The sequence below is a fragment of the Boleophthalmus pectinirostris genome, unplaced genomic scaffold (assembly GCF_026225935.1).
Source record: "Boleophthalmus pectinirostris isolate CB_2022bp ecotype Guang Dong unplaced genomic scaffold, ASM2622593v1 HiC_scaffold_19, whole genome shotgun sequence".
NCBI lineage: Eukaryota > Metazoa > Chordata > Actinopteri > Gobiiformes > Gobiidae > Boleophthalmus > Boleophthalmus pectinirostris.
The window spans coordinates 33,121,508-33,138,187 of record NW_026571140.1 but is presented as its reverse complement, the minus strand read 5'-3'; the positions used below and the strand labels follow the sequence as shown (position 1 = coordinate 33,138,187).

Sequence of the window (16,680 nt, the reverse complement as noted above, 5' to 3'; positions counted from 1 at the left end):
TGCACCGAGGAAGACACGTGTTTGATTGTGTTTTGCGCTTCATTCACACACACTCCTCATGGAAAACACACAAAGAAATGCAGATGATGCAGCTTTTAATTTAAAGCCGATTGATGTGGCTGTGGAAGAAGGAAACAGCTGCTGCACGTGAGCTCGGCATCAGTGAGTCGATGGTGAGATTTTGGTGACAGCAGCACGACGAACTGACTCTATGCAAAAAGACGTCAAAAGCTTTCAGAGGCGATAAAAACAGGCGGCCCGAACTTGAAAACGTTCTGCAGCTTATATTCAGGTGCGGCCAATATACGTACAATTTAAAAAATTTGTTAAAATTTAGCTGATGCGGCTTATATTCAGATGTGCTCAATAGTCCAGAAAATACGGTACTTATATTCTCAATACTACTAACTCAGACTGCACCCGGTCCAGCTGCAGCATAGTGTGGGACTGGTTTTATTGTGACAAGAACCAGAGCTCTGTGTACTCTTGTGGTCACCGCCTTTGAAGGCTGCACAGAGACCATTTGTTCACACGATAATGATTCATTTATTAAGCTGCTCAGAAAGAGTAGTAGTAGTAATAGACTCCCAACAGAAAAAATTCAGAGGACCACTGCGAGCACCACCGGAACTGCACCTCTGATCCCTGGACTGTTGCAGAATACAGTTACTCAAAATAAGTGTTATCAATATTTATAATAATAATAATAATAATAATTTATATATATATTTTTTCTGGTCTTTCAAACTAAAATTATTCAAACATTTTTTGTCACTACCCACATGCCATAAATTACATATAAATTACATGTGAAAATCGGACCATGTTGCATTTTCTTGTTTTTAACAGGACCCTCACACATAACCTATTTCAAATTTTCAACATTTGGTGATTTCTTTTAACACTCCTAGTAAATATCTTGATTCTCAAAAAAATTTAAGGGTCTCCTACACCTACAAGTACGTTTAAAAAAGGGCTAAAAATGGTACGCCACAGAAATGACCAAGTTTTTTTTTTCATATTTAAGTTCATATAAAATGACAATGAGTTGAGATACCAAACTTTTGATAGATGTTATTTAAACACAGAATGGAGGAGCACAAGCCTACACAATTTCAGCCCTCTATGTGTGATACTTACGGAGATATCGACTTGTGAAAATGGCTGAGAAAAAATGATGTGATTTTGGGCCCGTAAAATGACACATACTCCCCTCACTAAATGAGCTGTAACTTGAAAAATATTGATCGAAAATGACTAAAATTTCACAGGGTTGGTACATGATAGTAAGGGACCAGCTGGTATTTTTTTCAAAATTTTTAAAAAACATGATGCGTGAGATTTTCTGGAAATTTGATGAAATGGCGTGGAATGACCCTACATACTTTTAGTTACTTCCCAACACTGTACTCCAGCTGGTCTCTCCTGACCAGGAGCATGGCTCAAGACTCAGCTCTAATTTATTTTATTTTCCAGTGTGTGTCTCGTCCATCTCGGTCCCTCAGTTCGGCTCAGCTCCTTCACTCCAGCAGCAGCACACAGGCTTTTATCATCTGTAACATCGTCCTCATGAAGGGCCAGGGGAAAGTAAGAGTTTTTGTGCCAGAGTCACACTTGGACATGTTTACCTACAGAGACAATAACCTACACTGACTGATCTTGGTGGTGTTTTTCTGTCTGCAGGGCCTTGGCTTCAGTATAGTAGGAGGTAAAGACAGTATGTACGGGCCAATGGGGATCTACGTCAAAACCATATTTCCTGGAGGAGCTGCTGCTGCCGATGGGCGACTGCAGGAAGGTGAGGAAATGTGTTTTTACTTTACGTCTCTGAGATAATATATTTTTTACTTTTACCTGTATTTAAAGTCATAATTTTGTTTTTCAGGTGATGAAATTCTGGAGCTGAACGGAGAGTCTCTTCATGGTCTGACTCACGACGAAGCGCTCAACAAATTCAAAGTAGGATCTCACAGATTATAATAATACTGTAATCCTCAGAATAAAATGGGTGTGTGAAGTGTCTGTCCCAAAGGATTTAAACGCCAGTGATTCTAAGTACTCGTACAGTAACTTCAATATGCAAAATCGCCTGAAAAGACTTGAATTCAGAATATTATCATGTATTTGAGCACTTTTAACATAGGTTTAAAGTGGAACTAAACGCATGTATATGGTGGTTTAGCAGCATTATCTACTGTATACATTTTTTTTTGTGTGAATGTGACAATTTTAGTTCAAACTGGGTACATATTTTTCTGCTCCAAAAACTTCAGTAGCCTCTGCAATTTCCAGTAGTTGGTGACATCACAAGAGACTGCCCTGATTAGAGACAGTTGTTTCTGATCACAAGCAACTGTCTGCAGGGACGGAGTTTGAACTGTGGATACCTGTTAGACCAGGATGTCAAAGTCAAATTCACAGAGGGCCAAAATTAAAAACTGGGACTAAGTCGTGGGCCAAACTAAATATTTATTGAAAAATTTCAACATCTGCATGTTTTCGCTTCTTTCGAGATATGTAATGTTAAACCTTTTCTTATTAAAATAAATGTTTGATAATAGTTTTGCTTAAACATTGAATCCAGAAAAACATAACATAAAATAATAACAAAATCTTAAATAAATAATGCCTCTGTAATCTATCTGTTGCTTTTGAACTCCTTTTAAATGTTTGTTTTTTTGTTTTTTTTCACATGAGTAAAAAAAGAACAACAACAACAACTCACTTCAATGAAAATCCAATCTTTCAACTATGAACAGTCAAAAATCATTAAAAAAAACAACATTAATCCAAGCTCAGTTTGCTAGACTGTGATTTACTCTGATACACATAGGTCCAAAGCAGATACAAATACTTGGCATCTCTTCTTAGATACAAGTTCATCAGAGTGGTATTATTATAATTAGTAGTAGTAGTAGTATTAGCCATAATGGAGCAGCAACCGGCAGGCCAGCTCTAATACATATTTGATATGCGCTCGCTGGCCAAATATATTTATATTTTGGGCCACATTTGCACCCCGGGTCTGAGTCTGACATGTCTGTGTTAGACCTCTCACACTGTTCCTTATACCTCAGACCCCACTCCTCCTCCCCCTCACTCTCTTCTTTAGTCCTCCAGGCACTGTCATGGCAATAACAAATTTTGAAGTACAATATATCTCTACAGCGATATACTTTGATAAACTACACAACCACTGACACAATAACAATAATGCAAGATTATCTTTAAAAGGCCTGAGCTGTAACAAATACATAGTAGAATGAACCAATATTTAGCCAAAGATATCACTTATTCAACCCTCTGCAGCTCAAATCTTAATGTTTTACAGCAAAAATACCCCAAATCTCCCCACATTGACAAAGACAATGTACAGACAATAAATATATTCAAAATACCTCAAAATACATTACATACATTCTTATATTGAAGGATAAGTGGATATAGTAGTTATAATGACAGGTAGTTGTGGACGGAGTCTAGGTTAAAAGTTAAAAGAGTAACTTTTCTGGTCAAGGGTCTGTCAAAAATGTATTGCTTTGACTGGAATGTTTCACAGTATGGCATTAAAACTTTCTGTCTTCATGGAGACTAAACCAGACCAAGTTACAAGTCAAATCTGTGGAGATGCGACCCCGCTCACAGACAGAATGCCTGTTTTTCTTGGTATTTTTGAGCTACAGAAGTACCTGTAATTGAATAAATATAAGGTAGAGCTGTTTAATGTCACACTGTGGAACATTCCAGGCAGAGCAATGGTATATCTATAGAAATCAGCAGGTGACAGACCCCCCAACTAAAAAGTTACACAGTGTACCTTTACGCTCTTTTATCTTTTCCTTGCAGCAGATCCGTAAAGGTGTTTTGACTCTGGTGGTGCGCACGAGTCTCAGAGTGGACGCCCTGTGTGGTCCCACGCAGCAGATGGCGCTGTGCCGATCTCGCTCCCTCAGCTCCACCGCCGCCGTGTCGCGAATGAGCACCGACATCACCGACCTCAGCTACCTCCACAGCCCCGCCCCTCACCACTCAAGCCACACCCATCAACTCTCTAGTCACGCCCATCACATGACAAGCCACGCCCATCGGCTCTCCTCTAGCCCCGCCCCAAACTCACTGAGTGTCCCCGAGCACAGCCACAAGCCCCGGGACAGAGTCATGATGGAAATCGTCCTACACAAAGGTTTGTTTTTTAATCAGCTTTTTTTCTGGGGACCCATATTTTAAAAGTCACAAACCTTCACAATCTGTCAATAGACATTATTCGTAAATCACAAAATAAAGGTGGATTTGACCATTATTGAACATTAATGAGGATATTTTATTGCTGACTGAGTGATCGTGTCTCTGAATAATCAGTATTACTCAAGTTTTAAATGATGAAAAACAATAATTGAACCAGCAATGAAAGGATCCATAAGTCGCCTGAAGTGCACTGACCTCTGCTGATTTAACACCCTTCTTTTTGGACAACCAAGCAAGCATTTCTCACCTGTACCTGCAGGAACACTTGTTTAGGGCACTCACCTCGGATTCGCAGACTCACTTGCTTTCTCATGTGTCAGAACTTTATATTGCAGACCTACATGGAGATCGTGCCAAGGCGACCCACAAAAATCTCTTGTGACTAGGGCTGGGTATCATTAAGAATTTGCAGTACATCTCTTGATACATAGGCCACAATACGATGCATATCTCGATACAGTGCGCTTTCGATTCGATATGATAAATTTATGTTAAACCACTTCTTGTGCAAAGTTCATATGAAACACAAACATTTTAATCATCAAAATATAATCATACTGAATATGTCAAATGTGTCGCATAAATGAGTTTTCGTTCTCTAGACAAGCAAAAAAACTGTAGCGCTGTAACAAAATAATTTAGTAAAATAAACCAAAAAATACTCTTGGTGAAATATCGATACAGCAGCCCACGATATCAATACTGTATCATCACATTAAACTATACGCGATATCGATATTTCAATATTTTTGCACACCCCCTACTTGCGACCCACCTTCTTTGAAAAACAATGTATTACACAACCGAGAGTGTCTGTCTGTTTGGCTTTTTGTTTATTTTTCATAATTTTTTACAATTTTGAAGAAGCTGCCTGAAAGAGCAGCAAAACATCTTCACTACAACAAACTTTTGTCCAGTTGACAGAATTGAACTTTTATTTTGCTAGGAATCATACCTGGACAACAGAGGAGTTACACAGACAATTTTGCCCCTTGTTATTTTGTTCCCAGTTCTGATTGGTGAGACTTTGCAGTATTGAAATTGTGTTACTGTTGTTGTGAAGTCAAACTGAAAAACACAGAAAGTCTCCCTTCCCAAATATATCTCTCTATCTCTATATAGACTGTGTAAAGATGTGGACTAAGTGAGTGTTCAGCTCCAGTCAAATGATGCTCACCAAGGCCAGCAGTTATAGGAGCGACTTTCCATACTAGGATTACAAATTTCCGGACAAAATTGTGAAATAAAACCACCAGGATCATAACACAAAAAATGTAAGACCAAAATGACGAGGTTCACAGCAGCAGTAACAGAGAGATGGGTGACAATTTTTCAATGTAAAGTCAATTGGAGCCGAGTCGGTGGTGCCAGAAGCCATCGGGTTAGCTCTGTCCATTTATATTTACAGTCTATGATTCCTACTCAAGCTGTTTTATGAAGAGTATGAAGCTAAAAGTTAAAATTTATAGTGCATAAATGAATCTTCTCTTGTACAGAACATGCAGTGACACCTAGTGGTATATCTAACTTGTTACTTTTTGCTTCTGAAATTGTATGCAAAGTCTTCTTTTTAGATGAAGATCATATAATTTGACTTTTTGTATTGTTTATATTGTGCTCAGAGTCCGGTGTAGGGCTGGGCATTGGTCTGTGCTGTGTCCCGTCCGCAGAGGGCTGTCCTGGGATCTACATCCACACTCTGTCTCCTGGATCTGTGGCCCACATGGACGGCAGACTACGGTAACATTAAACTAACATATAAGAAAGAGTTTACGATCTTTAAAGAGGGGGTATTGTGCAAAACTGACTTCGAATAGTTTTGTTTTTTAACCGTATTATGACGTTCCCACGTCAAAAACTTGCCCGAAAAGCTTTTGTAGTATGTCATGCATGTTTGAGTAATCTAGCGATCTCTTCCAGGCTCTATTTGAACCCTCCTTACAGTTAGCAGTACGATTCTGTCCAATGCTAGGGCAGACTAACATTTTTTCCTTCATATCTGTTCCTTTCTAATCATGTACATTCACATTATGAATAGTTATTAATTGTGCTACAGTCCATTTTCATAAAAGGAACACGGCAATTTTCCATAAATATACAAACGCAGGGCACAAAACAATACACTGCAACTTCACAAACCTGATTTCATGTCACTAAATATGTTTTGTGTTAGAAGTTAATCCCCCGTACAAGTGTAATACCCCATCTTCAAATTGTGATCATATTTCAGTTTGACTGTAACACTAATGCCCCCCCCCTCCTTCCTCATTTGCCCCTGTAGGTGTGGAGATGAGATTATGGAGATCAATGACACAGTGGTGTATAACATGGCTCTGAACGACGTGTACACTGTACTGAGCCAGTGCAGCCCCGGTCCAGTCCACATCACCATCAGCAGACACCCCGACCCAAAGGTACCACACAGTATTTATTTATTACTGTCTCAGATAATATCACAGCATTTAATAAGCCTAAATGTTTACTTAAAGCCACACTATGTAATCTTTTAGCAAAAAATAACACAAACATTTTCTCATTTTGATTGTGTTTGCGCCCTAACTGTGAGCAAACTTGCCTCTCCACAAACCTGACTTGCTAACTGCTCGTTTTCCATTAATATTTTGGCTATAATTAAACGTATCTATCTCCATGCAGAATGAAGTGCGGCTTTAATTTTCTATTTCCATTGAATCGTGCAGGTAACATGGCATCTCCTTAAAGTTACATATACTGTACCTTTAAAATCGTAAGGATGGAAATATATGTATTGTTAAAAGTGCACTGCATAACTTTTCTGGTGGATCTGCGGGTTTTCAGAAAGATTCAATTACTTAGACTGGAATCAGTGGTGTAGTGGGGATTTTTTAAGTGAGAGTATGCGATTCGTGATGTCATCGATGTGATGGATCCACCCCAAAAGCCATATACTCAACTTGAAATTTCGAAATACACACAGGTGCCATAAAGATTGTGTCATAAAGACTCAGTTTCAGTACAAACATAAAGGCGTCAGCTCAGTAAAAATCTGTAATATTTTATGTTTTTTTTACTCAAAATGATGCGGAATCATGTTATGAATATGAACACCATTCATAATCACCTACAGAACATAAATCACAGGCTACAACACATGTGCCCAGGACTGAACCAGGACTAAACCAGGTCTGAAACAGAACTAAACCAGGACTAATCTTGGACTTGAGAGTGAGAGAGAGAAAACCCAGAGCCCATGGAGCAGGGTGTCCACAAAGCGCGATCGGGCGACGGCTGTGCTTAGCCCTGTGCAGTGCGGAGTTCTGCGCCGGTTCTTTCTCCTGCAGTCACCCGACAGTCTACATGGGCGCAGCTCTGGGCCCGTCCTGACACTCAGTCCTCTTTCAGTCCTGGTTCAGTCCTGGACCCCTCATGTCACTATAGGACAGTACTGCAGATATCAAGCCTATGCAGGTTGTTGTCACCATTGCCAGTCACTCTGGTTTGACATTTAAGTTGTAGATATTTTATATTTGTTTTTTGTTTTTTTTATATCTCACATCGGGAGAAGTGGGCAGACGGCGTACCCCCACGTACCACGCCCTCTACACGCCTGTCTGGAATGTTCCACAGTATGATACTAAACATTTCTATATCCAAGGAGACAAGCAAGCGCAACAAGCAGCCAAAGTTACAGGGTAGCTCTGTGAAGAGAAGACCCTGCTCCTAATGAGAATTTAGTGTATTTTGTAGCAATCAAACAGCTTAAAAAAAAAAAGAAGCTAAATAGACGAGTTTAATGCCGTGGTGTGGGACATGTCTGGCAATGCAATCACATCTCCATTTGTATTTTTTTAACTCTTTTGTAAAATTACGTGATGTGTGAGCTACTCTGTCCAAGTAATTTCATTTGTAGATCAATAAAGTGTGTCTATGTCTAAGTCTGAAACAACAGGTGATGGACCATTTACCACAAAAGTAACATAGTGCAGCTTTTATATGGTATTTTATCCCTTCAGTTCAAATCGTTTTACAGTTTTGAGTCTGGGAGGGCAATGCTCGGTAACAGTGAATGCTCCTATTGTGTTTCGCGTTTTAAGGCGTCTCGCTTTAATAATTGTAGTAACACACTTGATGTTATTTGTCACTGTCAAGTCAAGGAACGGCCCTCAAACTTTTAGCTACAAATGCTGCATTCATGTGCGTGTGGAAAGTTGGGGAAACCGCCCAACTTTCTGACCTCAAACGCATCATCAACATTAAGTAACTGACTCATTCATTTGAACACATGGAGACTGGCTTAAGACGGGCCTGCTGCACTTTACAATGGAAGAATGGATGAGCTAACTATTATTGAAAAGTATGACAAAAATATATATTCAAGCTTCACAATAAAAATCAGATGACTTTGGGACTCTTATGTGTGTACAGGTGTCAGAGCAGCAGTTAAATGACGCCATCGCTCAGGCCGTGGAAAACAGCAAACTCAGGAAGGACAAGAGTCAGTGGAGCATTGACAGTGAGTATATTAGAGATTAGAGGTTGCTGGTTCATTTCTGCTTCCTCAAATGGATACTGGTGTGCAATAATTTTGATAAATGTGGATAACCAGTTTCCCCAGGTGCCACAGTGGGGCAGCAGTGGTGTGTTTGTGTCCTTAGGCAATGACCTGGTATAAAAGTGGGGTGGGAGTTTTTGTCTGTCTGTGTGTCAAATGAGCTCTGTGTTTTGAAAAATAATTTCCTCTCCAGAACAATAAAGTCTAAATGTTGGTGGAGGTCAGAGGGGCTGATGGCGCAGATCGGCAGCATCACTTTGGTCAGTCTGCCCCAGGACAGCTGTGGCTACAATAGTAGATTGCCGCCTCAGTGTGGAGTGAATGAATAATACACTGTAAAGCACTATATAAATCCAATCCAGTTTAGTCTCTCTTAAAAACCCAGTAAAATGTTTCTTTGTCTATTCCTTTTTGCCCACTATCTGAAAAGGGAACTATCAAGCAGGATCAGTTTGTATTCCAAACTAGGATTTAATATTTTTCAGTCAAATCCCGTTACAAGAGGACTCATTTCCCAGGAATCCCGAGAAATACCTGCGGTTGTTTTTGTTCATTTTTTGGAGCCCAATTAGGCTTTATGTACCATATTTTTTAGACTATAAGTTGCTCTGGAGCATAAGTTGCACCAGCCAACAAATGCATAAAGAAGGAAAAGAACATATATATGTCACACTGGACTATAAGTCGCACTTTTTAGAGGAAATTTATTTGATAACATCAGAGACCAAGAACAGACATTTCATCTTGAAAGGCAAGTTCTCGTTCACTCCAAACTTTCTTTCTGTTGCTCGATTACCATTTTAAATTTCCAGTGATACAGAAGTAATGGTGCGATCGACTGACATGATACCAGACACAAGACAGCTGCTCTTTCTGTAGGAGACATGCGTAGATGATGAAGTGAATCCTTATGACCATAGTTACAGCGGCAACGTTGCCTCCATCAACATTACTGTAAAATAACAAATAGACTTGTACCATAATTTTTTTTATTAGGCTATTTTCTCACTTTCCATTCATAGCCTTTCTCGGGAATCGACTAATAGTTTTGATCAGATTTCCCAGGAATCCCGGGTCCTGGGATTAAACCCTATTCCAAACCCACAAATAAAATAATAAACCTAAAACTTACAACCTTTTAAGCACATTCCTCTGGCCTTTTTAGGGGTTAACTTCAAGCGTAATATAAATATTCATGCCTTTGTGTTGTAGGTCTTCGTAAAGAGTCGTGCTCGTACAGGCGGCAGAGGTGTGACGGGTGTGTGGACCACAGTGTGACTCAGCTCAGAGCTCAGAGGACCATGACCAGATCTTGCAGCGAAAACACAAACTGCAGAGACCACACCCGCTGCCCCGCCCTCCTCACGCATCATCAACACCACAGCCAATCAGCAGCCAGAGTGCACAGCCTGGACACGCCCACGGTAAGGACAGCAAAGTCAATACATGCATCCCAAATTTTGGTCGTCCGGTCATCACGCAATGCATACTGGGAAGGGCCCTCTGAAAAAGTGAACATCAGACGGCTTGAGAAACGGGTTTTGGAAGTTTGCAAACTCCATAAGTGCAAAAGGGAATCAGATTTTTCAGTTCCGTTGGAAAGGGAAACAGTTTGAGGTTTGCAGTCACACAGGTCTGATTCCCTTTTGCATTTATGGAGTTCACAAACTTCCGAAGCCCGTTTTTCGCTGTTAGGACATCCAACAACCACACAATGACGATGTCTGAGTCACATAACTAAAATATGACAATATCAGAACCAGAAACAAAAGTGATACGGTTCAAAAGACTTGAAAAGATCAGCTTTGACAATAGATGCATCCCACTGGGAAATCAAACATGGCGGTTTGATGCTCACTTGTTCGGAGAATCCTTCCCAGTATGCACTGCACGATGACCGGAAGTCTTAAACTCGTATGTATGTAATCTGATCGACAATATTACAGTATACAGTAATAAACTCTGAAAGCTTTAGAGGTGTTTTAATTTTAAGGTGTTCTTTGTAACTTTTCTGCAGAAGGGACTGGTACCTGCTTGTCTCCATGGAGATGTTATCGCTTTGCCTGAAATGTTCCACAGTGTGACAATAAATCTGTCTATCTAGCTGTTTTTCAGGTAGAGGTGTTGTTCTTTCTTTTTACAGTCGATGTCCGAAACGTGGTCAGACAACAGACTGTCAGTGCCCGTGTATCCAGATGAAGATTATAACATCCCATACAATTGTGCCCCTGCAAACAAGACCAGCCCCCTCACCCTGGACCTGGGAGTCAGGGGCAACAAGGTAGTAAATAATATATCTGACAAAATATAGTAATATCAGTATATATTTTAAATCTTTTGAGAAAGTCTTTCGGTGGTTTTCAGATTCTAGTGGGCGGCAAGAGATAGTTTTCTTTATTTATTTCAGTGTACTTTTGCCATGAAATATCCATGAGGTAAATAAACAAAACTGAACCTGATCATTTGCATTTTTGACCAGACCCAAGATGCAGATATTTCGAAATATTACAACAAAAATCGGCATTTTAGCAATTACCGTATTTTTTGGACTACAAGTCGCTCCGAAGTATAAATCGCACCAGCCAAAAAATGCGTAATGAAGAAGAAAAAATATATATAAGTCGCACCGAACTATAAGTTGCACTTTTTGGGGGAAATTTATTTTATAAAATCAGGGACCAGGAACCAACATTTCATCTTGAATGTGGAGTTATAGTAATAACAATAGAATAAAGAACAACAGGCTGAATAGGTGTCTAGTATGTTATCATAACATATTAACAGTTATTTAGAGAACGAGAGGATAAACAACATAACATAAGTTTACCAAACTCTCCATCTCACTCCAAATCACTAAATCCATTGAATTCTTCATCCTCTGTATCACTTCTGAGCAACTCCGCACTCGGTTGTGGAGTCCATGCTTTGTCATCCATTGACTTCCAGGAAAGTTGCACGGCGCACCCGCCCAGTTACCACGAAGCTGTGTTCTTCATTCCCGCTTTCTGCCAGTCCCTCACAAGTTTCTTGCTCACTTCAAACTTTCTTTCTGCTGCTCGATTACCATTTTCTGCTGCATATTTCACTACTTGTAGCAGGACAGCAGCTTTTTCTGCAGGAGATATGTGCAGAAAACTGACACACAAGGCTAGAGCGCCCTCTCGTGGCTGTCAGTCACCCAAGGAGACACCCAAAGCATGAAAAAAAGTTACTTATAGTCCAAAAATTACGGTAACCATTTTAGGTAGAATGTTTTGATTTCATCTGAAACTCTGCAAGAATTAACAAAAGCTTTATATGGACAATGTTAAATGAATCCTTTTTGTTATTTTTTTCTAATTTTTGTGTTTTTTTTATTTTTTATTATTATGTTATTATTATTATTATTATTTTTAATATTACATTTGAATTATAAATCATGAGTTACGCCCAGCCAGTTCTTAGACTTACTCTTACCTGAATAGTAGTTTCACCATTTCATTTTCTTTGAGTCACTACTTGAGAGAAGAACTTGAATAATATTATTTTGAAATAACTGTTCTCTTTCTTCTTTTGGCTGCTTTAACACCTTTACTAACTCATATCTCTTATTTCTGTCTCTGTGTTTGTAGTTTGTCTGCAGTATTTTTAAGGCCTTGCAGAAACTCCTCAGGTTTATACTGAGGAACGTACGTAACGCCTCTGTCTTAATTGTCTCTGTCTCGAAGCTTGGGGTTCTGTTCTGTTTTCAGTTTAACACTTTTATAAAAGTGAGAGTGAAATTTTAACACCTTTGCACTTGACAAACCCTAGTTTCGCAAAGCTGTATGTTGTGCTTGTAGCTTTTTTTTTTCCATAAAATTTATTGCATAGGCCCTATATACAAATGCGTTATTTTAAACATACTGTACATACATGCAAACAGATGAACAACATGCACAGATATTACACATTATAGGGCTAATTAATTCATTCAGATTGATAATTCAAGTTCTTTATAAATTTATATCATCTAATCTTGTAGCTAGTGCATTATTGATACTGTGCAGTGACTGGTGATCGCGCTGGGGGAGTGCCGCATGTACATGTATGGCAGAATGTTTAGAGATTTCCATGGTGACACAATGCAGACATTAGCAAACACAGCCAAAAATAGTTGATGATTCTGATTATTCAAATGATTTTTTTTGTTTTTTTTGTGACACCATGCATTTATTCAGCATTTCTCTCTCTCAAAAAAACAAAAAACACAAACACTGTTATTGATAATTTATGCAAAACTTTCAAATTGAAAATGAATATAGACTACAAATATGTAAAAGAATGAGAACTTCGCACATTGATTACTTGACACGAGTGCGTTAGAGGAGAGGGAGCAGCCCAAGAGCATAGAGAAAAATCCCACACACGTCTTACTAGCAAAATGTGAGATTTATTTGGATAAACCGTGCAAGGTTTCGGCACTAGGCCTTCATCAGGTAAACAGAGTGAGAGCTCCGGTGGCCTGATGAAACCTGGTGAAGGTCTAGTGCCGAAATTTTGCACAGTTTGTCCTAATAAATCTCACATTGTGCAAGTAAGACAGTGTGCAGGATTTTTGTCTAGGCCACAAATATGAACTTTTGCGATGTATAAAACAGAAAATGAATAAAATATACTTTAAACATGAAATAAGGCATAGAAAATCATAAATATATCCAAAATAAACTATATATCTAGCTGATCTACAGTTTCTACACTTTAACAAATACAATAAATATACTTATTTATTTAAAAAAATATCCCAAAATAAACTTAAACTGAAATCGTTTCAACTCTGTTATATGAGTTTTCAAGATCGTTTGACACTCAAATTGAAATCGCGATCAAAATTCAATTAATTGCATAGCCTTAAGTGGTTTCAGGTTGGCGCCACCTAGTGTCTCCGCTCAATTTCATTTCTCTCCACCGACGAGGTCAGAAATCAGAATACACTAGACGGTTCGCAAAAACCCCAGAAGTGCGAGTTCGGGCACCAGCCAATCAGTGAAGAGCCATACATTCTGTGTTGGCAACGATTCCCAAGGATTTAATGTTAGAATAAAGAGAATGTTTGGTGAATTTTATCAAGAGGAAAGACGTTATTGTCCTTCTTCCTACGGGATTTGGGAAAAGCTTAATATACCAGTTAGCCCCGTTAGCGGCTCTTTACATACGTCACGACCAAATAGCAGCGATTGGTCAAATAAAAAAAAGTACCCGCCTACCTTCAAGCAAACGAACTCTAATGCTGCGAGGTCGAAGGTCGAGGATGACTCAGGCTAACAAATATGAACCTTAGAGCAGTTTTGCCATGTATAAAACATAAAGTGAATAAAATATACTTTGAACATGAAATAAGATATTCAAAAACATAAATGTATCCAGAATAAACTATACATGCAGCTGTTCTACAAGACAAAACAAAACAAAAAATAAATATACTAAAAAATATCCCAAAAAAAACGTAATCAAGCTTAAATCATTTCATCGTTTGACACACAAATCGAAATTGTGATCAAAGTTCAATTAATTGCACAGCCTTAGGTAATTTTATAGCTCAAAAATACCTAAAAAAAACCCAAAACAGACATTCTGACCGTGAGCGGGGTCGCCTCTCCACAGATCTGACCTGTAGGGTTTAATACCATACTGTGAAACATTCCAAGTAAAGCAATTACATCGTCATGGAGACAAAAATGTAGGCAGACCCTCCACCAGAACAGTTACACGTGGTGTTTTTAGTGGCATGCATTTTGATCGACTGCATGTTAACCCCTTCTGTTTGTGTCATTATAAACCCTTTGTCTTGACTTTGATATTGCAAGATAATAATGTAATGTGCAGCAGTTTGGAGAGGAAACGGGTTGCACCTTTTTGTGGTTTGAGTCTTGACTTTGTGTCACGCTCACTTCCTGTTTGTTTGTCAGGAAGAGGAAGAAGTTCACGACGATTCAGGGGTTCGAGATCTGAGCTCCTGCAGTGAAGACGTCGATCTCCCCGCAGGTAAAACACGCAGCAACTATGTCAGTTTCATTCAGTATAATTTGGTGCAATTTAACGGTGCATTGTGCAACTTTCTGGTGGAGGTCTGGTGGTCACCTGCTTGTTTCTATGGATTCGTCATTGCTCTGCTTAGAATGTTCCACAGTATGACATTAAACAGCTCTATCTTACATTCAATTACATTTAGTTTTATAGCTCAAAAATACCTAGAAAAACAAGTATTCTGACTGTGAGTGGAGTCGCCTCTCCACAGATCTGACCTGTAACTTGTGGTTTGGTCTCCATGCCGATAGAAAGGTTTAATGCAATACTGTGGAACATTCCAGACAAAGCAATAACATCTCTATGGAGGAAAGCATTTGACAGACTCTCCACCAGAAAAGTTACACAATGCACATTTAAAGTGCATATGGTAGATTTTCATATTTTCTTAGTTATTATATGGTTTGGTGAGATAATATCTGTCGTAAATATTTATCATAGTATCATAGTACTTATCATAATTTTACATCACTTAAGCGACAAAAAGTAATTTCAAAAGTACAAAAGTACAGGAAGTAGTTCTAAAACCTCAACGTACCAAAAACTGCATCTAAAATGAAGGGTCAAAAAAGGCATTTTTCACAGTTTAAACCTTCATTTAACTACGTAAATAAAGATGGTGTAATTTATTTTTATTAATCTAATCATAACTATTGTGCAATTTAGAAACATGTTGATCTTTGTTAACATTTTGGTTGCTAGGTAACAGGAACTGTATGTATGTCATATCCAACTAGGAAGTAAAATTATAAACTTCAGCAAAATTTATTGTAATTGAATATAATTATATTAACTATGCTTTAGTGTAACGAGAAGTCCAAACTTTCTCATGCAGTTTGTACACTGAGCAAGGATCCATATGACACTATTTTCTGATCTATAATGTTGTTTTCTCCTCAAAAACAGACCTGGAGTTGTGTTTTGTTTCATTCACACATGTTTAACACACACACTCTGCATATTTAGGCATATTTAGTTCCTCTCTCAAACCGAAAACACTAATACAGGAAGTGCTCCACTGTGATTTTAAACTTCACTAGAATCATTTAGATTTCACTCCTGGAATTGCCAAACTCTACTGAACAAAAGGTAAAAAAGTAGCTGTTAATGTGAAACTTTTTTTTTTCTTTCTTCCCACTACTTTTTGGGCCAATTCTTTAAATTTATTTATTTTTTATTGTTGTTATTTCTGCTATGATTTCATTAATGTTATATGTTCCCCTGTAAAATAATGTGAATTTCTTAATTGCCCAAAATAAATACATACTAATAAATACTCAATCTCAACTATCGCTTCATGACATCACAAGGTGGAACAGAGCATTTTCAGCTTTGGAAATGTAAACAGACATAATAAATGGTTGCTCAAACATGTGTGAATGAAACAAAACAAAACTCCAGCTATGGTTCTGAAGAGGTAACATCATTCTAACATAAATTAAAGCTCAAAAGAGACAATTGTGGATAATATAGAACCTTTAAACTTTATATTACTAATGGCTCAAACAAAGTTGTCAGTGCAGTTTAACAGGAGGTCTGGTCAAGTGGGGTCAGCAGATCCTGTGTCCAGTTTGAGGAGGATTTATCTGCCCGCTCGAACGGCACGGCTACGCAACATTACGAGGAGTGCTCAGAAATGCATTATAAATTACATTGAGCTGCGAGATCTGATGGTTTGGGCTATAAATGTCCAGACAAAATGGATTACAGCTCCATCAGTACCAACGCCAAATGCTCTCATTCAATGCAAAGGGACGGGGAGATTTTGGTCTAAACATAAAAGCGGAAAAAATGCCAAATTAATATAAATATGTAAAAATAGAATGTTTACTTTAAGGTGCATTGTGTAACTTTTCTCG

General features: G+C 38.5%; 1 protein-coding gene across 1 annotated transcript in view; it reads left to right on the top strand.

The window, feature by feature from the left end:
- The window catches only part of il16 (interleukin 16), a 67,785-nt gene that overhangs the window by 40,354 nt on the left and 10,751 nt on the right, over positions 1-16,680 (top strand). Inside the window, 10 exon segments of the mRNA XM_055154761.1 lie at positions 1,477-1,587; positions 1,684-1,798; positions 1,886-1,959; positions 3,847-4,183; positions 5,868-5,985; positions 6,527-6,659; positions 8,650-8,737; positions 9,989-10,200; positions 10,920-11,057; positions 14,704-14,779. Coding sequence (XP_055010736.1) covers positions 1,477-1,587; positions 1,684-1,798; positions 1,886-1,959; positions 3,847-4,183; positions 5,868-5,985; positions 6,527-6,659; positions 8,650-8,737; positions 9,989-10,200; positions 10,920-11,057; positions 14,704-14,779 — 1,402 coding nt within the window.